This window comes from Quercus robur, chromosome 6, assembly GCF_932294415.1.
Source record: "Quercus robur chromosome 6, dhQueRobu3.1, whole genome shotgun sequence".
NCBI lineage: Eukaryota > Viridiplantae > Streptophyta > Magnoliopsida > Fagales > Fagaceae > Quercus > Quercus robur.
Genome location: NC_065539.1, coordinates 9724275 through 9751006, shown reverse-complemented (window position 1 = coordinate 9751006; position 26732 = coordinate 9724275). Strand labels below are relative to the sequence as shown.

The 26732-nt window shown below is 45.0% G+C and overlaps 1 protein-coding gene and 1 pseudogene across 1 annotated transcript; one reads left to right on the top strand and one right to left on the bottom strand.

Annotated features, from left to right (window-relative positions):
- Window positions 1-10889: 10889 nt before the first annotated feature.
- Window positions 10890-12340, bottom strand: LOC126689832 (uncharacterized; annotated as a pseudogene).
- A 12588-nt stretch (window positions 12341-24928) lies between these two features.
- LOC126732669 (methylesterase 10-like) lies at window positions 24929-26294 on the top strand. Its single transcript, XM_050435642.1, has 3 exons — window positions 24929-25360; window positions 25473-25586; window positions 25974-26294. Exons 1-3 carry the CDS (start codon window positions 24995-24997, stop codon window positions 26262-26264), a joined length of 771 nt encoding a protein of 256 aa, XP_050291599.1. The 5' UTR covers window positions 24929-24994; the 3' UTR covers window positions 26265-26294.
- Window positions 26295-26732: the final 438 nt, after the last annotated feature.

The window sequence follows — 26732 nt, the reverse complement described above, 5'->3', positions numbered from 1 at the left end:
TTGGCCAAGTGATGGGTGAGCTGGAAGCCAGAGATGCTAGGATGCAAGAGTATCTAGGACAAGTTAAATGCTTACAAATGAGTTTTGAATCTTTCAATCTGACGCACATTTCCAGGAATGTAAACACCCATGCAGACTCGCTGGCCACTCTCGCCACATCCTCGGCGCATAATCTACCGCGAATGATCCTTGTCGAAGATCTAGTCCAAGCAAGTCCCATTAGAAGAAACCCGGCCCAGGTCCATCAGATCAGAAAGAGCCCCAGCTGGATGGATCCCATAAAGAACTTCCTCCAAGACGACATCCTACCAGAGGGAAAGTTGGAGGCCGAGAAGGTACGGAGGAATGCTCCTCGGTTCTAGCTATCGGAGGACTACAAGCTATATTGGCGCTCCTACTCTGAGCCATACCTACTCTGCATACATCCAGAACAGTCTGAGTCTCTACTTGAAGAGTTACACGAGGGGATTTGTGGAAGTCACACCGGAGGAAGGTCGCTAGCACACAGGGCACTCACCCAAGGATACTGGTGGCCGAACATGCAAAGAGAGGCCCAAGAGTACGCCAAGAAGTGTGATCAGTGCCAGAGATTCGCCCCGAATATCCACCAACCCGGAGGAGTCCTCAACCCCCTCTCTAGCCCCTGGTCGTTTGCACAATGGGGCCTTGATATTGTCGGTCCCTTCCTCAAAGCTGCGGGAAACAAGCGATACATAATAGTTGGAACCGATTACTTCACCAAATGGGTGGAGGCTGAACCTTTGGCCAACATTAGGGACGTGGATGCCCAGAAATTCATCTGGAAGAACATTATTACCCACTTCGGAACTCCACACACACTCATCTCGGACAACGGTCTCCAGTTCGACAGTAAGAACTTTAGGGAGTATTGCCGCGAGTTTGGGATCATTAACCGATACTCCACTCCCGCCTACCCCCAGGGAAATGGGCAGGTTAAGGCCGTGAACAAGGTCATAGTGAGCGGACTGAAGAAAAGACTGGATGAGGCAAAGGGGAGATGGATAGAAGAGCTCCCACACGTCTTATGGACCTATCGGACAACGCCGCGACGGTTAACCGGTGAAACCCCCTTTTCGATGACTTATGGGGCTGAGGCCGTGCTCCCAATCGAGAACAACTTTCCCACACTGAGGTCTAGCTCATTCACCCCAAACAGTAACGACGAGTTATTGGGCAGAAGTCTAGACCTAGCAGAGGAAAGAAAGGAAAAAGCAACGATCCATATGGCCTATTATCATCAGAAGCTAAGTCAAGGATATGATACCAATGTTAAACTGCGACCTTTAAGTCCAGGCGATCTCGTAATGAGAAAAATTCTCGGCAGCGCAAAAAACCCCTCTTGGGGCAAGCTGGGGCCCAATTGGGAAGGATCGTATCGCATCACATCCGTGGCCGGGATAGGCGCTTATTATCTAGAAGATCTGGATGAAAAAACTGTACCTCGACCATGGAATGTAAATAACTTAAGAAGATACTATTATTAATGAAAATGGCTTTGCCCATGTTTTGTTTCGTGATTATCCTGTGCCCACCGGTCTATTTACAACTATTCATAGTTTTAAACAGAACCTAAGTCCTGCATGGCTCCTCGGACCACAGACTTAGGGGAAATTATTACTTATGGCAACTATTCATAGTTTTAAACAGAACCTAAGTCCTGCATGGCTCCTCGGACCACAGACTTAGGGGAAATTATTACTTATGACAATTTATCTAAGTTTTAAACAGAACCTAAGTCCTGCATGGCTCCTCGGACCACAGACTTAGGGGAAATTATTACTTATGGCATTTATCTGATTGTGTTAGTCTCATAACCTTTTTATCAACCCAAAGATTACCAAAAAAGAAAAAGAAAAAGGAACTTCACTAATTATTTTATTTTAAAAAAATCCTCCAAATTGATGTCTTAAGTGTACACATCAAAAATGGATGAACTTAAGTATCGTATACACACAAATAGCCAAAAGATCAAGCTCATTTTCTATTAGCTATTAGCTAAGGGTCCTGTTTTATAGTTACTTTTATATACGTATGCACACTTGAATTAGAATTTTTAGTAGTTCGTTTATGAGTCCACCATTAAGGCACTAACATTACCTTCTTTTTCTTTTTCTTTTAAATCTATTATTACTAGTTTTGAAATATTTATGAATTTTTTTTTGTGAGTCTACTTATTGTTTATGAGACTTATTTATATTCATGTTGTACTCTAACTGTACTCACTCTCAACAATCATTCTCTAAAACAATAGTGACTTTGGCCATGTATTTCTAACATTTTCCAGTACCTTAAGACAGTACTATAAAGAAATCAATGGTGGAGGTCAGAAAGTACATACTGCAAAACGAAAGATGTGAGAAAGGAAAAAGATAAGGAGGAGGAGGAAGAGAGTGAACGTTAATGCTGTGTTCCCCCCCCCCCCCCCTCCCCCCCTCTTTTATTAAGAAGAGTTAATGCTTAATTGGCTAATTTCTAGAGAGCAATAATACCATTACCATGAGTGTTTTTTGACCCGTAGATCTAATAGTAATCAATATTCTAAAAAAGATGTAACTCTTGTGAAGTTACAAGGTTTAACTTAAACTCATATATATATATATATATATATATATATGGTTAGATTCAAGTTATATATGGTGTAACTCTAAGGGTATGTTTGGTAGACTGTAATAGGTATTGTAATATAATAGTTATTCCTATGGTTTTGCTTTTCTTTAGTTGGGTTATATTTTTATTATAAGGAATAGTCATTCCTTATGAATAGTTATTCTTCAAAATGAGGAATACATATTCCTCTTTAAAAAGGTTGTGTAAGGACTCAAGAATCAAACAACCCAAACCCACTTAGAATAGTGAGGTTTGTACAATTTCACTAGGCCCAAGTCAATATATATTTGTAAGAGAGTGGATTAAACAAAAAGGAGGGGTTAGCCCGAGGACAAAAACAAGGAAAAAGACTAAGAATCATAGATTGAGTATATAAATGGCTTATTACAAGCTCGCCCAAGGAGGCCAATGATACTCAGAATGATACATTGTTCATGCTCTTTTCTCAATTTTCTTGTTCTAATTCCTATCTTTCTGATACCTTTTTTTTTTTTTTTGGATCCCTTTCATCTGAAAATTCCCTTCCCTTATATACTTCTTAGCACTTCATATCTTGGCCTCTCATCTCCACCTACCAAAATTCTCATCACGACACTTGTCCCCTTAAACTTCTACTGAAGGTGGTAGAAGGAGTTGCTTAGCTGTGAGCTCTACTGTTCAGATCACTTTCTCATCAATGCAGCTGATAAAGCTGTTGCCAGCCATTTATTGCGGAGGCAGTAAGTTACTTCTCACTGGAAACTTCCCTTATTCTCCAGGATTCTCTCTCCATACCCTGTCCTTCCCAACTGAATCTCCCAAAGGTCCTTTGTCTCTCTCTCTCTCTCTCTTCAGGTGAATTCCCGCTTTGGACTCATGTTGCCTCCACAATAATGATAACAACGCAATGATCCCTTCCCTAGTCTTCGAGCCCCCACAATAGCCCCCTAAATCTTTGCTATTAACTTTGAGGTAAAAAGCGAAGTTTTAGTTATGCAATTGTACTTGATACGTGCCAGATGTGTTCCCACATGACGACGTCCTTTCACCTGTCTCCAGCATGCTCCTGACGCTTCAATGATGATCGTACGGTCTTTGTTTATTCTCATTTATGAGCGGGAATTTTACCGCTCACTTTTCACCTCTATATAAGGAGGGGTTGAGGTTGGCTTTAGCTCATTTACTCATTTGAAAATTTTCGTTGAAGTAGCTACCCGAGGAGATATTCTTCTACTGCGCATAGATGTGTTCAGATTCATATTCTTTTACATTGATTTTTTGTTTTCTATACCATAAAATTTCATGGGCAGATTCTCTAGGCTAGTAGATATCCCTGAAGGCATGGCCACCTTCAGGGCTCAATATAGGATTCCCAACGGTGTTGAACTCTGACACTGTGAATTAGGCGAATGGCTGGTCATGAACCGACCTTTTGGTTCGGTAGTTATTTGAATGATCAGTTTCATAGAAAGCGGGATGGAAATCCCCATGGGAAGGGTCACTAGAGACTTCCTGATGAACTATAGGTTGACCCCCACCCAATACTCCCCAAACGTTTTTAAGGTCCTTGGGAGCATAGATATGATAAACCGCAAAATGGGGCTAACCTTACATGGCATGATGTGAACTGGGTGTACAACTGCTGAAAAGGGAAGAAAACTAAATACTACATCAAATGTAGGGTCCCATCCGTTAGGCTAATATCTTGTATGCCTGAGTCAAACAAAGGTATGGACGAGGAGTTACTCATTGTCTCGGGAGACTGGCATGACGAATTACACTGTCCCACCCATGAAGGGGAACCAAGTAGGGTTCCCACGGACAATAGATGTGCCTAAGATTTTCCTTTAATTAAAATTTTTTACAAGGTATTTCTCTGACTTATAATTCATGTTGTTTCTTTATTGGCAAACGAATACCACATCACCCCGTCCAAGCACCTCATGAAATTCATTGACCTAAACCGGATCCTTAGGTCAAAAATTTTTCTACATAAAGACGGTCAACTTCGGGCTGTACACGTCATCCTCGGGTTCGAACCACTCTCCAAGTGCTTCCAAAGTCCGAAGAACGTCATTAGAGCTAGAGACCCATGGTTAGCTTCAATTGACGTAGCGGTCCCAGTCTTTCTGTTAACTAACCCTCCTCCAGCTGGAACCCAAGACGCTTGACTTCCAGCCCCACTTTCAACCAAACTCCTCTACTCCCAGGAGCCTCCCATACCTTCAGACGAAGAAGCTAAGGAGCCCACTCCTAAACCTATCTAAGAAGTTACAGATAAAGATTTCGAGGTCTTTTACCAATAAGAGGACCCTGAAGATGCTCCTAATACCTTACACCAACCTCTACGTCCTGCCTAAGCTAGCGCCAGCCAAGAGGGAGTTAATATACCAGAAGGAATGGTGTTTGAGGAAAATACTCCCGACCTTCTAGCGTTGCTAATAGCCCACGCTAGGGGTGCTTCTCTAGCCATCCCGGTGGTGTCCCAACCACCAATTCCTGCTTCTACACGCGCATCCTTTGGTAATGCTATAGAGAAAAAGAGGAAGAGGGGCCAAGGAGGCAAAGGCTCTGAAGGTACTAAGGAAGGAGAATTTACCCACTCCTTTTAGTAGCCCCCAGCCAAAGAGGCCCGAACAACCAGGGCCCAACAAAAGAAAGGTAACTCCTCTAGTACCTCAAAAGAATTTGAAAGGGAGCAACCACCCAAACCTTCTACTTGGAGACCTTCCTTTATGCTGAGTTCGGGGGACCTTGTTATGGACAACGCCAACCTAAGAGACCACCAAATGGGCAAGTCAAGCCTTATGGTGGAGTGTCTAGAGAAAGCTCTCTGCCTGCCCAAGGACATACAGGAGCTCAGGTCCTTCAAGGAACGTGAGGTCTTCTTGTCTCTGAATAGAGACCTTGCCAAGGTATATTATCACTTTCCTCTTTCCATGAACTAAAATTAAAATTAAAATTAAAAAAAAAAAAACATACATGAACACTAACTTGTATCATTCTTACAGTCTGTACAAGCAACCTTTATGGTCAAGGAATGGGTAGACCATGCTCTAGATTAGGCTCGTAAGCTGGACATAGCTGAAAAGGCCCGTGCTGAGGCTGACAAGAAGCTTAAAGAGACACTTGCCTAACTCACCGAGGTAGAGGAGTCCCGGAAAAATGCATAAGCTGCCTTGTCCAACTTCAAAAAACAAGCTACAAAGTCCCTAGAGGCTTAGAAGAAGGTTGAAAACAAGTTGGCCTTAACCATTGTGGAGCTTAAACAACTTTAAAAGCAACTGGAGGCCAAGGACGCTGAGAAGACTAAGGCTGAGCAGGCGGCCTATGACGTAGGCATGACTAAGACTGCCCAAATTCTAACCACCTAACTCAGGGATGTTGTTCAGGCCTTTTGCCTTGAGGTATGGGGTCAAGCCCTCACCGCAACTGGGTTTAGTACTTAATCAGAGCTTAGGGCTCTTGATAAAGTATATTACCCCCCCCCCCCCCAGCCTTGCAACTAGCCTCTAACTCCCCTAAGCCTTCAGTGGACCTTGGCTCTGTCCACAGCTCTTCCTTGACCCAGCCTGCCATTACTCCATCTACCACACCAGCTATAGAGAAAAGGCAAGAACAGCTAGCCCCAGTGAATGTTGTGGATGTGGAGACAGAAGAAGTATCTAAAATGGCTCAGCTGAAGAGGAAGAAGAAGGAGAAAGAGCAAGAAAAGAAGGGAGGGAAAGAGAAAGAAACATCAACGTAACTTAGCTCTAGGCCTAGAGGCAACTAACCAACTATGTAATTAGGCTTAAGTTTAATTGATGCCCCCTTTTCCTTCTAATGTAATCCAATTCCCAAACTTTGATGAAAACAATTAAACTTTATTTTATAATCTTTCATTTACCTAAGTTTTACTTGTTTGACTGTATTTCTGGCTATTTTCTTTTCCTCATAACATCCATAACATGCTAACCTTTGATTAACTAAATCAACCCCCCTTACTTTACTATTTACTCTGACACAAAGTTTAAGAAAGTTACTAGACTGTCTCTTAAGGTAATGTTTTGGCACTTAATAAAAATTTCAAACAACATTTACCTCAAGTTGGACTTGGAATCCCAAAAGACCCATCTGCATTGTGCCTGTAACCTGAGGAAGCAAGCAAGCTCCATAACTTTACTCTATACTTAGACAATTTCACACAAAGGTTAATTTGTCCAAAGTTTGTGACCCAAGGAGCCAAACCAAACCCATATCCTGGTAAACACTTAGAAACTTTTACACAAATGTTAATTTACCCAAGATTTGTGACCTGAGGAATCGAACAAGACCAATGTTCTGTTTAACACGTAGAAACTTTTCATACAAAGGTTAATTTACCCAAGGTTTGTGACTCAAGGAGTTGAACAAGACAAAGGTTTTGTTTAACACTTAGAAAATTTTCATACAAGGGGTTTGTGACTCGAGGAGTTGAACAAAACTGAGGTTTTGTTTAACACTTAGAAACTTTTCATACATAGGTTAATTTACCCAAGGTTTGTGACCCGAGGAGTCGAGCAAGTCCGAAGTTCTGTTTAACACTCAGAAACTTTTCATACATAGGTTAATTTACCCAAGGTTTGTGACACAAGGAGTCGAGCAAGACCGAGGTTCTGTTTAACACTTAGAAACTTCTCATACATAGGTTAATTTACCCAAGGTTTGTGACCCGAGGATTAGAATAAGATCGAGGTTCTGTTTAACACTTAGAAACTTTTCACACATAGTGATTACCCCACCAATTGCAACCACAGTAAAACAAAAATAAGCCAGGCATGAATAAAAAAGAAGTTCATATCATTAATAGTAATAACGTCGCAAATTATTTACATTCCAGGGACGTGGAATTACGTTTTCATCCAAATCTTCTAAATAATAACCCCCAATACCAGCCACTGAAGTTATTCTGTATGGGCCTTCCCAGTTGGGACCAAATTTTCCCCAGGCTGGGTTATTTGCTGTCCCCACCACCTTTCTCAAAACTAAATCTCCTGGAGCTAAGGGCCTTAACTTCACTCCTTTGTCATATCCTTGTTTAAGCCTTTACTGATAATGTGCAATCTTCACTGCAGCCACCTCCTTTCTCTCCTCAACCACATCCAAGCTATTCGAGAGCAAGCGGTTATTTTCCTCAACGTTGAACTGATCAGTTCTTAGGGTTGGGAATCCTAACTCAATAGGGATTACTGCTTCTGTCCCATAAGTCATTGAAAAAAGAGTCTCTCCAGTTGACCTTCAAGGCGTGGTATGATAAGTCCACAACACGTGAGGCAACTCATCCATCCATTTTCCCTTTGAATCATCCAACCTTTTCTTCAACCCAGACACTATGACCTTATTAGTAGCCTCGGCCTGACCATTCCCTTGAGTATAAGTAGGGGTAGAATACCTGTTCCTGATCCTTAACTCCCCACAATATCTTTAAAAGGCTTTACTATCAAACTAAAGACTATTGTCCGAGATCAATGTATGTGGAACTCCAAACTTGGTGATATTCCTCCATATAAACCTCTTAGCATCCATGTCCCTGATATTAGCCAAAGGTTCAGCTTTTACCCACTTGGTAAAATAGTCTATCCCGACGAGGAGCCATTTTTGGTTTCCTATAGCTCAAGGAAATGGCCTTACAATATCTAAGCCCCACTAGGCAAATGGCCAAAGACTAGAAAGTGGGTTCAGAACCCCTCCAAGTTGGTGTATATTCGAGGCGTACCTCTGACAATGATCACACTTCCTCACATAATCTTGAGAAGCTTTTTGCATGCTCAGCCACCAATATCCTTGGATAAGGGCCCTATGGGCCAAAGACCTCCCTCCTGTATGACTTCAACATATTCCCTTATGCAACTCCTCTAACAAGAGCTTCACTGCCTCAGGATGCACACACAATAGATAAGGTCCTAAATGAGAGTGCCTATACAACTTTTGCTCTTCGGATAACCAATAGCGGGGGGTCTTCCTACGTATTTTCTCCGCCTTGCCCTTATCCTTGAGTACAGACCTCGCACCAAAAAAGTAACCAACGGGTCCATCCAGCTTGGCCCCACCTGGATATTGTGCACACCAAGCAAAGGCTTCTTAACAAGACTGAAATCAACCACATCTTTAACAATAATGATCCGAGGCAAATCTGACCCCAGGTACGTTGTTAGCATAGCCAAAGAATCTGCATGAGAGTTCTATCCTCTTGGGATCTGCTTTAGAGTAAAGTTCTTGAAATGGGCCTAAGCTAGTCTAACTTTAGCAAGATATCCCTGCATTCACTCATCTTGAGCCTCAAACTCCCTATTGACTTGGCCCACCACCAACCGAGAATCTAAATATAGCTCTATGACCTTGCCTTTCAATTGGTTAACCATTGCCATTCTAGCTAAAAAAGCCTCGTACTTAGGTTCATTATTTGTGGCTAGGAAACTCAACCGCAATGACTTTTCCATCACCAACTTCTCAGGAGTTATTAATAAAACTCCTACCCCTACTCCTTTTCGGTTGGCTACTCCATCAGTGTACACCTTCTAGGTGGGGACAACAGAGACCAAGATTGTCATAGTCTCCGCTATTCCCTTTCCCTAATTGGCTACATTTTCTATAAACTTCGCCATAAAATCTGCTAAGACCTATCCTTTTATTGTAGTACGAGGCATATATCTAACATCATAGGAACCTAGCACGGTTCCCCATTTAGCAATTCTGCCCATATAATTCAATTTTCGTAAAAGTGCTTGCAAGGGAAGCTGGGTGAGCACCACCACAGTATGCGTTTGGAAATAATGTGAAAGCTTCCTCATGGCGTGTATAATGGCCAACACCGCCTTCTCCAAGGGTAAATAGCGTGTCTCAACTTCATGCAAGGACTTACTAACATAGTAGACGGGTCTTTGCACCCTACTCTCATTTCTGACCAGAATTAGACTAATTGCATAATCTGTGACGGCCAAGTACGCGTACAAAACTTCCTCTTTCTCTGGTCTAGAAAGGACTGAGGGGCGCGACAAGTATTTCTTTAGCTCCTCAAAGGCCAACACACACTCCTCAGTCCATTGAAAGTCCTTCCACTTGTGGAGGAGCTGAAAAAATGGACGATACCTATCTACTGATCGAGAGATAAACCTATTCAGAGTTGCTGCCATCCCAGTTAATTTCTGTACCTCCTTAGGATTTCAAGGAGGGTGAAAGCTATTAATGGCCTTAATTTGATCGGAATTGACCTCAATTCCTCGATGTGTAATCATATAGCCGAGAAACTTCCCCAAGCTGACCCCAAAAGAACACTTAGATGCATTTAAGCATAGCCTATGTTCCCTTAACACAGAGAATACTTCCCCCAAATCTGCTAAGTGCTCCTCAACCTGCTTACTTTTTATCACCATATCGCCAATTTACGCCACCACATTCCTTCCAATCTGTGACTCAAACATCCTTATCACCATCCTTTGATATGTGGACCTCGCATTCTTAAGGCTGAAAGGCATCACCCGATAATGGTAATTTCCATTGGGTGCATAGAAAGCATTTTTTTTTCTTGAGCAGCTAATGCTAAAGGTATCTGGTGGTGCCCTTGGAAGGCATCTAGGAAACTCATTCGAGGATGTCCAACTATTGCATCCACCAATTGATGAATCCGAGGAACGGGGAAAGGATTCTTCAGGTAAACCTTATTCAAATCTGTGAAGTCCACACACACACGCCGCTTCCCATTTTTCTTCTTTACTACCACGATATTAGCCAACCACTCAGGGTAAAAGACCTCTTTGATTGCCCCTACTAGCTTAAGTTTGTTAACTTCTACCCATACTACCTCAGCATGCCCTTTTAACGAACGCTGAGGTGGCTGCCTTCGTGGGGTCGCCTTTGGATTCACATTCAGCTGATGACATATAAACCCGGGGTCAATCCCAGGTACCTCATAGGTACTCTAGGTAAACACATCTATGTTGTCCTCCAAGAACTTCACCAAGGTTGCCTTTTCCAAGGACTACAACTAAGAACTTTTCTTCATCCTATCCAATCATAATCTTTTCCAACTCCTCAGACAGCACCCCCTGAGACTCAGTACTAGGCCCTACTTCGGGACCCTTTGATTGCTATAAGATTCACTCCTCTTCCGCCGTGGCTTAACTTCCGAGTTGCCGCATAATGGCTGCTATCAAACATTACCTAGCCATTGTTTAACTTCCTACTAATTTCCCAACTCTTCCTTGTGTGGGTTACTTAACTTTCAAGTGTAAGGTTAACGAGACTGCTCTCATAGCATGAAGCTATGCTCTAGCCAAGATAGCTGTGTAAGGGGAATAGGCCTCCACAACAACGAAACTGACTTGTACTTCCTCATCCCCAGCCTGCATAGGTAACCTTATCATCCCACGGGGGACTACCATCCTCCCATCAAAGCCTATCAACAACAAGTCATACTTCTCCAAGTCCTTGGGCTTTAAATTCAACCATTTATACAGGTCAGGGTGCATGATCTCTGCTCCAATTCCTTGGTCTACCAAGACCCTTTTTACATCATAGCCGCCAATCCTAAAGTTACTACCAAGGCATTATGTGGCTGGAATGTCCCCTCCTTATCCTCCTCTGAAAAACCCAAAATGGGTGTGGCCACCACCTTGGCCTTTTTGAGTGTTCAATCCCTATCTCCTAAATCAAGGCCTATAGCCATAGACATGACCCCCGCACAGGTCCTAACGTCGCCTTTGGGCTTAGTGAAAATCACATTAATTGTGACCAATGCTGGCCGAGGAGCTCCATCCCTCTAATACCCAGCTCCTGAATGCCCGAACTGACCTACAGGCTGATGCAAGAACTGACTTAGCCTCCCTGCCTTCACCAATTGACTTAAGTGATCCCATAAGGTCCTGCAGTCCTCTGTGGTGTACCCTTTTTCTTAATGATAATGGCAATAAAGGCTCTGGTTCCTCTTGGAAGGATCCCCACCCATCTTATTAGGCCATCCAAAATATAGTTCATTCTTTATCTTCTCCAATATCTGATAAACTAACTCTTTGAACAAAGAATTAACCACTTAAGCCCCCGAGGATGACGTCTGGTTAGGAAAGTCTCTCCTGGGATGATTATTCTGATATCCACCTCCCCGAAGATCCCTTTTCTTTGGGAAGACCTTAGCCTTACCCTTCCCTTGGGTTTGATCTTCCTCTACCCTCTTATACTTACCAATGCGATCCATGAGCTGGCACATACTAAAGGCAGGCTTCATTGTCAACGACTTCTGCAACTCATGGTCTGTTGGAAGCCCCACCTTAAATGTTCTAACAGCTACATCCTCAAAATCTCCATCTATTTCGTTGTACGTTTCCCAGTATCTATTTGAGTAGGTCTTAAGAGTCTCACCCTCCCTCATGGCCATGGACAAAAGAGAATCAAAGGGCTTAGGAACTCTACTACATGTTACAAACCTTGCTCCAAATGCCTTCGTCAACTCCTCAAAGGACTTTATTGACCCCTCCTCCAAAGCATCAAACCATCGCATAGCCACAAGCCCGAGGCTAAAGGGAAAAACCTTGCACATGAGGGCCTCATTACCAGAATGAACTGCCATCTTCTGATTGAAGTGGCTCACATGCTCCACAGGGTTAAACCTTCCATTGTATATAGTAAAGGTAGGCTGTGAAAACCGATGAGGAAGCCTAGCCTTGTTGATTCTCCTAACAAAGGGTGACTTGGAGATCTATAGAAGTGCTTTGCTCATCGCATCATTCCCCATGCCATAATGAGATGACCATTTCTCACGCTTGTACCTATCCTTTTCCAGTTTGCCCTGGCGCGAAGACGCTGAGAATGACTCACTGGATGAAGTTCTAGACCTATGACAGTATGAGCAATCCCTACTTCCCCCTGATCCATCGCGTGATGGGGCTCTTTCTATTATGTTCCTTTCGCTGCAGTTTCCTACGCAAATGATCTATCTCAAGTTGCAGCTTCCGTGTCTCTTGGTCATGCGAGATGTGACTCATTATCCTTGAATGACTCTGCTTTGTATAGTAAGACTTTACCATAACGCTTGGCGTATGTTGCCTGTCTCTCCTTTGCTCCAAATTGACAAATTGGTTTTCCCTTTGTGAACCTACGGATTCCTCCCCTACATTGGCCATGATTACTTAGGATAAACCCAAAGCACCTTGATGTTTCCATAGACGGCGCCAATTGTAAGGACTCAAAAATCAAACAACCCAAATCCACTTAGAATAGTGAGGTTTGTACAGTTCAACTAGGCCCAAGTCAATACATATTTGTAAGAGAGTGGATTAAACAAAAAGGAGGGGTTAGCCCAAGGACAAAAACAGGGAAATAGACTAAGAATCACAGATTGAGTATATAAATGGCTTATTACAAGCTCGCCCGAGGAGGCCAATGATACTCAAAATGATACACTGTTCATGCTTTTCTCTCAATGTTCTTGTTCTAATTCCTATCTTTCTAATACCTTTTTTTTTTTTGGATCCCTTTCATCTGAAAATTCTCTTCCCTTATATACTCCTTAGCACTTCATATCTTGTTCCCTCATCTCCACCTACCTAAATTCTCATCACAACACCTGTCCCCTTTAACTTCTGTTGAAGGTGGTAGAAGGAGCTGCTTAGTTGTAAGCTTCACTGTTTAGATCACTTCCTTATCAATGCAACTGATAAAACTGTTGTCAGCCATTTAATGTGGAGGCAGTAAGCTACTTCTCACTGGAAACTTTCCTTGTTCTCCAGGATTCTCTCTCCACACCCTGTCCTTCCCAATTGGATCTCCTAAAGGTCCTCTCTCTCTCTCTCTCTCTCTCTCTCTCTCTCTCTTCGGGTCGATTCCCTCTTTGGACTCATGTTGCCTCCACAATAATGATAACAACTCAATGATCCCTTCCTCGATCTTCGGGCCCTCACAGGTTGTATTAGTTATTCCTTAGTAAGTGCAACAAACACACTTTACATATACATTTAACAATTATAAAAATAAAAATCATAAAAAATAACACATATCGCTCTTAAATTTAAAAAATAACAATTTTTAAAGAGATATAATTGTATGAGAAGATATTTCCTAAAATAAATCTTAAGTTTTATTCTAATGTTATAACTCACAACCAAACTTATGAATATGTTTAGTTTTTACATTACAACACATTTTATTTCTAGTAATAAAGATTATAATTCCCGTCATAATATTCAATGTATCAAACGTAACCAAAGTAATATTACACTACTCAATAACTTGTTATTGAATTCATATTTTGAAAATCCAACTATTGAATTACACGTACTATATGTTCTTAACATGCATGCTAATTTTCATACCAATTAGATATAATTTACCATTTGATCCATAACCTCATATTTTATGTATTATTTTAAACTATAAAAACTTGAATTTAAACAATTGATTGATGACATGATTATTGATCTTTAATCATCTTTAAATTTTGTAAGCACGGAGAATATACAAAGATAATATAATCCAACAGTGAATTTATTAAAATTTACATTTAATTAAAAAAATATTGGGTGGTTAAATTTGTTTAAGAATGCTCTTACATGGTTGCACAATTGCATAGGGATGTTCCGTGCGATGAAGTGTCAATTTTTAAACCCATAACTAAAACTATTAAGATTTTTAATTTTTATTATATCTGTAGGAACCAAGTACAAGACTTCTGGGCCTTAGGTCACTTGGGCTCACAATTTATTTGTAGTGGACTTAAGGATTTCCTACAATGGGTCGTTCTCGGCAGAGAGACTCAAAGTAACACTCAGTTGATACTCTCTCCTTGACTGTTTTCTCTCAATTTTTCTGAACCCCTTCTTCTCCCAACTTTCTTCTATTTATAGCTAAGGTTAGTGGGGAGATTATGATTACAGCCACCGTTAGTGCTACTGGAGGTCCAATATTATCTGATTGAAGTGGATGTTTAGGTGAAAGGGCGGTGCAGCATTTATGATCTTGGAACTTGGCTCCATCTTGACCGACTATGTTCGGCTACTCAGTTCCCTGGGAATATCACAATTTCCCGGGAACAATTCGTATATTTGACCGGGAACGTTTGTCCGATCACCTCTCGGAATTCAATACCCTACGCTTGTTCGTACATGAAGGAAGCTCCAAGAAGGGCGCAGGACAACTGGACCTTTCTACTGGACCTTTGCCCAAGGCTGGTATGGGACTCGGCCCAGGGCCTGTGTGGGATTGGGCCCAGGGCATGTATGGGACTGGGCCCAGGGCCTGTGTGGGCTTAGGATCTCGGTGCCGTACAATAGCCCCCCTTGATTCATACTCGGTCGCCGAGAAGAATCAATGAGCTGTTTGGGCCTCTTGACCTCGGGAACCTTCTTGTCTGGGACTTATAACTGTTACTTTTTACTAATATTCTCAAAAGTCGCGCCGTCTCGCGGCGCCAGGCGCAGTCGTCATTATTGCCTGACGGTTCGTGGACCAAAGCGGCGCGCGAATCGGTTACGTTTGGCAGTCGCTGGGTCGCTCGTAAATTGTGCCCATTTATTGCTTGAATAAACGTTTCTTCTCCCCCCACTTCTTTTTGGCTTTATAAATAGTCCCTCTCTGAACACCATTCCATTTTTCCTTCGCCTTTGATCTTTAGTGCTTACTCTCTGCCGACCACATTTTTGTGCGCTTGCTTGCTCAGTGTTCTTTTCCTCCTTAGAACCCAAAGTAAGTCTTTCTTCCCCTTCCTGTTCCTTCAGCTTTGTTTCTTTGAGTTCACTTTTGTAGTTTTAGGCTTTATAGATGGGTTACTCTTACCTTCTAGAATCCCCGGCTGCTTTGGCCACCTTTAGGAGTAAATTTAGCATTCCCGATGACGTGGACGTGGCTTACTGCCATGAGAGTGATATGGAACTCCACCGAGGGCAGGGTACAACCTTCTTTCCTTTGATGTCCATTTTAGAAGGTGGGGTCAGGTTCCCCGTAGATCCCCTCTTGATAAGCACACTCACTTACTATGGGCTGTGCCCTGACCAGCTTCCCCCCAATTTTTACCGGGTAGTTAGTTGTGTCAGTAAGTTGAACCACACCTTTAACTTACAGTTAGACCACCATGATATTAACCAAATGTACAGCCTCTGTGGGAGCAAATCCACCAATTATTACCTAAAGACAAGGGATGCTCGGGTACGGCTGATATCGTGCCTACCCGATTCGAACAGGAACTCCGCCGGGGAGTTCGTCAGGGTGCGCGGCAATTGGTTTGTCGGGGAGATCCCTTGTCCCCTTACACGGCGTGAAGTGGGTTCGTACCATCCCCTTCATATAATTGCTTTCCACCGCCTCTTCTTTTCTTCTTATTGGAGTAAAAAATTTTTATTGTTAAAGGCTAATGCGTCACCTGTTCTTTTGCAGACGGCAAAGTGTTTGTTCAGGACCTCAGAGCCGTCCACACCAGGGATTTAAACTTCGTCCTCCGTTCTGAGATATACGTGCATTGAGACGGACAACTCCGGGCCTCACACTTGATCCTCGGAGTGGAGCCGGTTTATTCTACTTGGCAGCCTTTCAAGCAGGCGCTGATAGTTGACAGCCCCCTGCTATCATACATAGACGTCCGGTACGTAAATTTTTTGCCGCCGAAGCTTACAACCGGGGAAGCGAGGGAATTTGGTCGGCGGTTCACTGCCGCGGACGAACTAGCTCCCCTGCGAGACGAGTCCGCGGAACGGGTATCTCAGCGCCTTAGAGAGAGAGCTCACGAAGCCATACAGCAAGGGGACCAAGCCCAAGAGCAGCCCCATCTCGAGAATCCACCCGCCGAGCCTCAACAGCAAGTGATAGAAGCGGCTGCCTTGCTAGCTGAAGCGATCCAACCCGGTGCAAGAATGGTGGCAAGGAGAGTCATGACCCTCGACCGGTTCGTGCCTGGTGCCCGGCAGCCCAACCAGCCCCCGCCTACTCAGGGTCGGGGTCAAGCGTCTCAGCCTCCTCCCCCTTCGCAGTCCGGACGGGCCCGTAAGAAGCAGAAAGTAACCGAGCAACCTTCCACGGGCCCGGGGGATGCCGCAGTCCAGACTCCTCCCCGACCAACAGGTGGAATCGTTATCCGCGAGCCGCCAACCGAAGCTGGCACGGGGGGCGTGTCCTCCTCCCAAGTGGCTCCAGCGTGGGAGCCAAAGTTCCTTCTGGACGGCAAGCCATTGCCCTCAACCGTCTCTGTTCGGATGTGGGATAAGGGCGAGGGTGGCCGTATTGCCCAAACTTTGGCTGAAGCTCTCCAACTTCCCGAGGACGTGCATGCTTTCGAGGATGGGTCCGAGGAGTCTGTGGGGTGGCGGTTAGAGTGGCACGCCATTGCGGTAATTCTTTTGTCTATCTACTCCATATAGATTTCCTTTTGTTTCTTTGCTAACCTCCGTGCTTGCTAGGCCGCTCAACTGGCTCACATTGTGGCTGCCCGGGCACGAGAACTTGATGAGGAAAACGAGCGCGAGAAGGGGGTGCGGGAGTCAGCAGTGAAAACGGCTAAGGAAAAGCTGAAAATTGCTGAGGCTGCTGAGAAGAAGGCTGCTGCTGCGGAGAAGTTCCGGGCATTGGCCGAAAAAAGGTATGCAGAGCTCCTGACCAAGCAAAATGAGACGGAAGTCAAATTAGCCAAAGCCATCAGCCTTAACACTTCCAATGCCGAGGAGATAGCCGATCTCAGGGCAGGCTTGGCGGCCGCGGAACAAAAGTGGTATGACGTAGGTTTTGCCGACGCCAAGAATTCCGCAGAGCCGGTGGTGGCTCGGGCTCGGAATATGGGTTTCGAGGCTGGGTGGTTTGCCACTCTTCAGGCAATGGGAGTTCCTGAAGATTCGCCGCTGAGAGACCCCGGCCAAATTCCATTTCCGAACCCTGTACCTGCCGTCCAGGACGCCCCGGCTGCTTTTGACGAGGAGGAGACGGCCAGTATGAGGGAGCTGGTTGCGTAAATCGATTCTCACGCCGAGCCCGAGGAAATGGAGGCCACGAGCACCCCGACTGTGCAGGAGCTTCTCGGTGAGGGCCAGCCTTTTCCCCTGACCGTCCAACAGGAAGTGCCACCGCCGACCCAACCTCCCAGCTGATTTTACTTTTATTTACTAGCTTATTTTTATTTTATTGGTTTTATTTGCCTATGTCACTGGGATGTGGTGATTGAACAATTGCTTTAATTTATTGGTTTTATTTGCCCACGTCACCGGGGTGTGGTGGCTAAACGATTGCCTTTATTTGTTTAATTAATAGTCCATTTTCTTTTTCCGTTTCAATTTGTTGAATGAATTTATATCTATTTGTGTTTTGCTTGAATTATACCAGTGCTATGGCCGCTTAATAGAATGGTACCCCCGAAAACCTGTTGTGCGGCGCTGTGGGTAATTTGAGAGCGCTATTGGACTTAGTATTTGTAAAAGGGTTAGGTTTTTATCAGGTTTTGGTTTAACCGAGAATTGTGTTTTCGTCCTTAGAGTATTTGTTTGTAAAGTTTCCACTTGTCCGGATATTTGATTTTAACCGAGAATCAAGTTTCTGTCCTTATAGATTTATTTGTAAGGTTCCCACCTGCTCGGCGATTTTGGTCGAACCGAGGGTCAGGTTTCTGTCCTTAAGATTTGTTTGTAAGGTTTCCACCTGCTCGGCGATTTTGGTCGAGCCGAGGGTCAGGTTTCTGCCCTTAGGATTTATTTGTAAGGTTTTCACCTGCTCGGCGATTTTGATCGAGCCGAGGGTCAGGTTTCTGTCCTTAGGATTTATTTGTAAGGTTTTCACCTGCTCGGCGATTTTGGTTGAGCCGAGGGTCAGGGTTCTGCCCTTAGGATTTATTTGTAAGGTTTCCACCTGCTCGGCGATTTTGGTCGAGCCGAGGGTCAGGTTTCTGTCCTTAGAGATTTATTGGCGATTCTCTTGGTGTGCGGTTACAGAGTCAAAAACAGCATAGACAAAAAAGTTCATCATGCTCTTAATCTTAATAGAATACAAGTTCTGGCTTACACCGACGATTATGCGTAGAATTTCTTCAGGTTGTTGGTGTTCCATGGTCGGGGGAGCGGTCTCTTGTCCAGGTCTTCCAAGTAGTAGGCCCCTGCACCTACGATGGCTGTGACTCTGTATGGTCCCTCCCAACTCTGAGCAAGCTTCCCTGCAGCCATGTCCTGCATGTTCCCCACTACCCTTCTTAACACTAGTTCCCCGGCACGGAATTCCCTGGCCTTTACATTTTGGTTGTACCTTTGGGCCAGCTTCTGCTGATACTCGGCAAGACGTACGGTCGCGGCCTCCCTGCATTCTTCTAGCCAATCCAAATGCTCTATCATCAGGTCGGCGTTCTGTACGGGGTCAAACCCGGCGACCCGTGCACTGCATAAGCTCACCTCGGTTGGTATCACTGCTTCTGCTCCGTATGCCAGAGAAAATGGGGTTTCCCCCGTGGATCTCCTGGGGGTCGTGCGGTAGGCCCATAAAACACTGGGTAGTTCTTCTGCCCATCTTCCTTTCGCTCCATCCAACCTTCTCTTGAGCCCGTTCAAAATAGTCTTGTTTACTGCTTCAGCTTGGCCGTTGCTTTGTGGGTATGCCGGGGTTGAATACTTGTTCTTGATGCCGAGCTCGATGCAAAAGGTCCGAAAAGCGTTGCTGTCGAACTGTAGCCCATTGTCTGTCACTAGCGAATTTGGCACCCCAAACCTTGTAACTATGTTTTTCCATACAAATTTTTTCACGTCAGTATCCCGGATATTGGCCAAGGCTTCAGCTTCAGCCCACTTTGTGAAGTAATCTACAGCCACCAGTAAAAATCGGCAGTTCTCCGTTGCTCGGGGGAATGGCCCGAGGATGTCAAGCCCCCATTGTGCAAATGGCCACGGGCTGCTGATAGGATTTAAACGTCTTGCCGGCTGATGGATCATTGGGGCGTGCTTTTGACATTGTTCGCAACTCCGAACATATTCAGCGGCATCCTTCTACATCTGTGGCCACCAAAACCCCTGTGTCATTGCTCTGTGTGCTAAAGATCGTCCCCCAGCATGCCCGCCGCACACTCCTTCATGCAGCTCGGTCAGAAGCTCCTTGACTCTTTCAGGATGCAGGCACAAGAGGTAAGGGCCCGCGAAGGACCTTCTGTACAACTTTCGGTCCGAAGACAACCAGTACCTGGGAGCCATTCGTCGAATCTTGTTGGCCTCGGCCTCATCCTCTGGAACTTTATCTTCGAAAAGGAAGTCTATGATTGGGTTCATCCAGCATAGTCCGGCTACCGCCACCTGCGCAACCTCTACTCCGGCCTGGTTGAGAGCATTCTTCACACAGATGCTTGGCTCCCTTATAAGTTCTATCGTGATAAGCCTCAGCGTGTCCTCGGTAGCCGATGAGGCTAACGTGGCAAGAGAGTCAGCATGCTTGTTTTGTGACCGGGCTACCTGGGATATCTTTACCGTTCCAAACTGACCGATAATTTGCTTTGCCGTACTTAGATAAGCTTTCATTCGGGGGTCCCGAGCCTCGAAGTCCCCAGTGATCTGATAAACAACCAGCCGAGAGTCCGAGTAGATCTCCACGTCCTTTGCGCCCAGATGCAATACTGCCCTCAACCCGGCCAGTAGGGCTTCATATTCGGCTTCGTTGTTCGAGGCTTTGAACCCCAATCTGAAGGAGTGTTCCAGTCGCATACCTTCAGGGGTGATTATGACAATACCAGCCCCGGCCCCCATAGCATTTGATGCGCCGTCCACAAATAACCTCCACGGGCGAATCTCCGCACTACAGATTACCTTGCCTTCATTCTTGGGTGTAAATTCTGCGATGAAATCGGCGAGAACCTGTCCCTTCACCGAGCTTCTAGGTCGGTATCTTATGTCAAACGATCCCAACCGAGTCCCCCATTTAGCAATCCGTCCTGTGAAGTCGGATCTCTTCAACAGTGATTGCAATGGATACTCGGTGAGGACGAACACTGTGTGTGCCTGGAAGTAGTGTGGTAACTTCCTCGTGGCGTGCACCAGGGCCAAAACCAACTTTTCAAGAGGCAGGTACCTTGTCTCGGCATCGACCAAGGTTTTGCTCACGTAATACACCGGCATTTGCACTCCCCGGTCCCTTAGTAACACAGCACTTACGGCATGATCGGTGACTGCAAGGTACATAAACAGATCCTCCCCGGGCTCCGGGGCCGTCAACCTCGGCGCCTTTGCCAAATATTCCTTTAGTTCTCCAAAAGCTTCATCGCAGCTCTCGTCCCATTGAAACCCCTTCCACTTCTTCAAAAGTTGATAGAATGGCCGGCAGCGATCGGCAAACTTGGAGATGAATCGGTTCAGGGCGGCCAACATTCCAGTGAGCACTTGCACCTCCTTAGGATTGCTGGGTGGTTTGAGGCGATTGACGGCCTCTATTTGGTCGGGGTTAGCCTCTATTCCCCGAGTGGAGATCAGATAACCCAGGAACTTGCCAGCCCCCACTCCGAAAGTGCACTTTTCGGCGTTCAGGCGCAGCTTGTGCCGTCGTAGTATCTCGAATACTCCCCGAAGGTCTTCAGTATGCAGCGACTCTTTTCTGCTTTTTACCACCATGTCGTCGATATAAACTTCAACCGTGCATCCAATTTTTTCTCGGAACATCCTTGTCATCATACACTGGTAGGTGGCCCCGGCATTCTTCAATCCAAACGGCATGACCTCGTAGTGATAGTTTGCGTTCGGGGATATAAATGCTATCTTTTCTCGGTCCTCGGGCGCCAAGGCAATCTGGTGGTAGCCTTGGAAGGCATCTAGGAAGCTCATTCTCGGGTGCCCGTACGTGGCATCTACTAGCTGATCAATCTTGGGCATCGGGAATGGGTCCTTGGGACACGCTCTGTTCAAATCTGTGAAGTCCACACAAACTCTCCATTTACCGCTCTTCTTCTTCACTACGACAGTGTTTGCTAGCCATCTCGGGAAGAATATTTCTTTTATGACCCCGGCTTCCTTCAGTCGCTGGACCTCCAGGTTTACTGCATCGACGTGTTCCTTTGATGCTCTTCTCGGCTTCTGCTTCTTCGGGGGAAATGATGGGTCCACGTTGAGTTTGTGAACAATGAACTCGGGGTCTACGCCGGGCACTTCATACGGGTTCCATGCGAAGACATCTATGTTCCGCAACAGGAACAACAACATCTCTACCCTTTCCCGGTCATTCATGCTTGTACCTATCTGGAAATATTTGTCACTATCTGGGAGAATTCTTACCTTCAGCACCTCCTCGGCAACGTCCGCCCCAGTTTCCCGGGGTTTCTGTAATTGCTATGCAGTCTCTTTCTCAGCGTGCTCAGCTTGACCGAACTGTTCCTTTTCCCACCGGACCGCGGCTACAAGGCATTGCTTCGCCACCTGTTGATTCCCCTTTACCTCTGCAACTCCATACTCAGTAGGAAATTTTACTTTCACATGAAGGGTGGACGGAACAGCCCCCATGGCGTGAATCCACGGCCTCCCCAGGATTGCGGTGTAAGGTGCGAATGATCAGACTACTATGAATGTAACTATAACTTCCTTGCCTTCCATGTTCACTGGGAGAGAGATTTGCCCCTTGGGAATCACAACTCTTCCGTCAAACGAGACCAATGGCGTGTCATACTTCGCCAAATCCTGGGTCTTTAACCCGGGCCCTTCGAAGAGGTCCGGGTACATGACGTCAGCCCCGCTACCTTGATCAATCATCACCCTCTTCACCAAGAATCCGCCTATCCGGGCTGTCACCACCAAAGCGTCGTCATGAGGTTGGATCGTCCCTTCCAAATCATCATCTCCGAACGAGATGGCCAGCCGTCCCACTTTCTTTTTCTTCTTGGATGATTCTCCCTCCGCGCAAGCCACTGTCATTACCCTTTTTGCCGCTGCTGCTCTTCTCGGTGCGGCATGAATGACGTCGATTACCCCCAGGGGTGGTGGAAGGGGGTTCCTTTTCTGTTGGGCGCCCTGCCCGGGCTCCCGGTCAATGGAATCTGCTACAAACTCTTTCAGGTGCCCTGCCTTCACTAACTGTCCGAGATGATCTTTTAATACCCTACACTACTCGGTGGTGTGCCCCTTGTCTCTGTGATAGGTGCAGTATAGGTTTTGGTTCCTCCGAGATGGGTCGCCCCCCATTTTGTTCGGCCATCTGAAGAATGGCTCGTTCCTTATCCGTTCCAAGATTTTGTGCACGGGCTCTTTAAACACCACATTAACCCCTTCGATCTGCACCTCTGGTTCCTGCATTCTGAAGTCCCTTTTCGGCTTTGGTGGCAAGATGCTTTGCCGAGATCTCCCCGTAAAAGGAGCTTTCCCCCTGCTTTGCAGCCGGTCATCCTCCAGGCGTTTGTACTCCTCTATGCGTCTCATCAGTTGCCTCATATCCTCCAGGGGTCTTCTTGTCAGCGACTCCCGCAATTCAGAATCTTCGGGGAGCCCCATCCTGAAGGTGCTAGCCGCAATTTTCTCGTTTCCTCCACCAATCTCGTTGTAGAGTTCCCAGTATCGGCTGGCATAACTCCGAAGGGTTTCCCCGACCCTCATTTTCATGGAAAGCAATGCGTCGACCGGCTGTTGCACTCGGCTGCATGTTACGAACCTGCTGCCGAATTCCTGAATCAGCTCGGCGAAGCTGTGTATAGAACCTTTCCGCAACCCATTGAACCATCTCAGTGCGGTAGAGCCGAGACTAGAGGGGAATACTTTACACATCAATGCATCGTTGTGCGCATGCAAAGACATCATGTGGATGTAATGACTGACATGCTCCACGGGGTCTGTCCTCCCCTCATAGGAATTGAATGGTGGTCGCGTGAATCTGCTCGGCATGGGTGCCCGTTCAATCTCATCGGAGAATGGAGACCGGGCTGCCATCCGCAAGGCTCTGCTCATGGCGTCCATTGCGGCGTTGTGGTGCCGCCGCTCCTCTGGCGACTCTGACCCTTGGTTATCATATCCATGCGATTGGGAACGGTCCCGTCTACGACGCGTCTCCCGGGAGTGTCGATGTGACTCTTGAGAGCGTGATCGGTCCCGGTATTGTTGCGTAACAAATCGGCTGGAACCCTCCTCGCCACGGTTTCTCCTGGGTTGGGGGTTGTGGTTCCTTTCGTGGCGCCGACCCCTTGCTTCCAGTTCCAAGTCCATTACCAATCTGCGTAACCGCTCCAGCTCTCGGTCTCTATCATCATATTACCGATGTGCTGAGACGCCTGAAATTGTCCGGTGTGTCTGGGCCGATCCTTCTCCCAATCCGGACCTTTCCTCTCCTCTTGGATGCTCCCTATCCTCCAGCCGTTTCTGCCTTCTCTCCCTCCACGTCGATCCCCGAGAAGATCCTGCGGAATTGCTCGGAACATGCCCCCCTGAACGCTCCTCAGACATCTCCCTTGCTTGAGTCTCACTCGAACCACAGCTTCGTAGGAGAGCCCCACGGTGGGCGCCAATTGTAGGAACCAAGTACAAGACTTCTGGGCCTTAAGTCACTTGGGCTCACAATTTATTTGTAGTGGGTTTAAGGATTTCCTACAATGGGTCGTTCTCGGCAGAGAGACTCAAAGTAACACTCAGTTGATACTCTCTCCTTGACTGTTTTCTCTCAATTTTTCTGAATCCCTTCTTCTCCCAACTTTCTTCTATTTATAGCTAAGGTTAGTGGGGAGATTATGATTACAGCCACCGTTAGTGCTACTGGAGGTCCAATATTATCTGATTGAAGTGGATGTTTAGGTGAAAGGGCGGTGCAGCATTTATGATCTTAGAACTTGGCTCCATCTTGACCGACTATGTTCGGCTACTCAGTTCCCTGGGAATATCACAATTTCCCGGGAACAGTTCGTATATTTGACCGGGAACGTTTGTCCGATCACCTCTCGGAATTCAATACCCTACGCTTGTTCGTACATGAAGGAAGCTCCAAGAAGGGCGCAGGACAACTGGACCTTTCTGCTGGACTTTTGCCCAAGGCTGGTATGGGACTCGGCCCAGGGCCTGTGTGGGATTGGGCCCAGGGCATGTATGGGACTCGGCCCAGGGCCTGTGTGGGCCTAGGATCTCGGTGCCGTACAATATGATTGGTGTAACATCAATGAAATTCACATTTATGGCTACCTTAGTTTGTAAACTATTTGTAGTAACAATTATTTGTAACAAAATAGACGGCATGTTTAGTAATTTTTCCTTCTTGAAATTGGCTGTGGTGTTTGAAATATTTAGGAAAAATTCAAAAACTTACGTGAACCGACCAAATTCTCAGTTTTTTTTTTTTTTATTTAAATTTATGAATACCATCACATGTTTTTTAGGCCTTATATTCTATTATATTTTATTTCCCATATGGCTTCAAATCCATATATATAAACCCAGAAAAAAAGTCAGCCCCAACTAAGAAAAAAAAACCTAGGAAAACGACAATGGGAGATGATGTGAAGCACTTTGTTTTAGTTCATGGAGTTTGCCATGGGTCTTGGTGCTGGTACAGGCTTATCGCTCTGCTCAAACAAGCTGGTCACCGCGTCACCGCTTTGGACCTTGGTGCTTGTGGGATCAACCCCAAACAGCTAAATGAGATCACTTCTATTTGGGACTACGTGCACCCGTTGATGGAGTTCATGACCTCTCTCCCTCAAGGTGAGTCTGTGATTTTGGTTGGTCATAGCTATGCCGGCCTTTGTATCTCTCTAGCCATGGAAAGCTTCCCAGAAAAAGTTTCACCAGGAGTTTTTGTCACAGCCTATATGCCAGACTTCAAATCTCCACCACTAACTCTCATCCAAGAAGTAAAAAGTTTCTTTCCCAATTCCTAATATTTCATTTGACTGCCTTATAGAACTGCTATTTTGTTTACTCACTTCATTATCTTTTGCTTTGGAGTTGGGTACCACAAACCAGTATTTCAAAAGGACCCCAAAAGAATCCACAATGGATTGCCAATTATCTTTAGATTCGGTATTATTTGGTCCGGATTATATGAGAACCAAGGTGTACGCCCACTGTCGATCAGAGGTAAGCTTTACAAGCAAATTCATACTTTTCTCAAGTGCTTAATATTTGATGAAAAAATTATAGGCTACATTACATCCTCTGAAGTTTAAAATTCAGCTATTTTAAGTTTCATTTTAGAGTGTTTTTTTACTTTCCAAACGAAGTTGTTTTGGTGAACTTGATTGTGTGAATTGGATGAAAAGATTACATTGAAAATGAATAAAGTGAAAAGGACTAAAATGACACTTAAATGAAGTACAAACATGTTAAAGTCAGAGAGAGAGAGAGAGAGAGAGAGAGAGAGAGAGAGAGAGAGAGAGAGAGAGAGATAGGGAGAGAAGTATTTGAAATCAGCCAAAATTGTACTAAATTATTCGTACTATTTATATGGTTTTGACTTGCATACAGGATTTGGAATTGGCTAAAGTGTTGATAAGGCCAAATGGATTGTTCATGGAAGACTTTTCTAAGGAGGGTATGTTAACAGAAGAGAAGTATGGGTCAATTGATCGGGTTTTTATAGTTTGCGAAGAAGATGAAGTGATGAAAGAGGATTTCCAACGCTTGATAATCGAGGACAGCCCCCCAAAAGAAGTGATTTTAATTAGGGAAGCTGGGCATATGGTGATGCTCTCAAAACCCAGTGTACTTTGCCAAAGGTTATTGGAAGTTGCTGGCAGATATCATCGTCTTTATTAGGCCAACCATTATAGCTTTGCAAAGTAAAAGTAAAGTAAAAATGTTGGGCGAAGTTGAAGTGTTGGACATGCAGATGGTCCTTGACTGATGAGCAAATTTATTCAGCCAAAAAAAAAAAAAAAAAAATTGTAATAAAGGTCAAGGAATCTCAATTATGGTCAATTGCTATGTTGTTAAAAAGATAACCTTCTAGCGTTTTCTTTTATTTCCGTTTGCTTTTAATCATGGATCATTGTATGGGACCCTTTCTTATTTTTATGAGAAAGATTATAAACATAAAAAATTTTAAAACCACTTATGTGGCAGATTGTTATTGATGAAAAAAAAATAATATGGTAGATTGTTAAAGGCTCTTACTAGTCTTGGAATTTTTTTTTTTTTTTTTTTTTTCTTCAGGGTAGCTATAAAAAAACTTAAATTAAAAAAAAAAACTTGAATATATAGAATTATCGACATAAGAAAAAATTT

Excerpts from the sequence above, each read along its gene's own strand:
- LOC126732669 (XM_050435642.1), top strand. The coding sequence starts at position 24,995 with ATGGGAGATGATGTGAAGCACTTTGTTTTAGTTCATGGAGTTTGCCAT. Across the intron at positions 25,361-25,472 it reads CACTAACTCTCATCCAAGAA|TATTTCAAAAGGACCCCAAA; the intron begins GTAAAAAGTTTC and ends ACCACAAACCAG. Across the intron at positions 25,587-25,973 it reads ACGCCCACTGTCGATCAGAG|GATTTGGAATTGGCTAAAGT; the intron begins GTAAGCTTTACA and ends ACTTGCATACAG.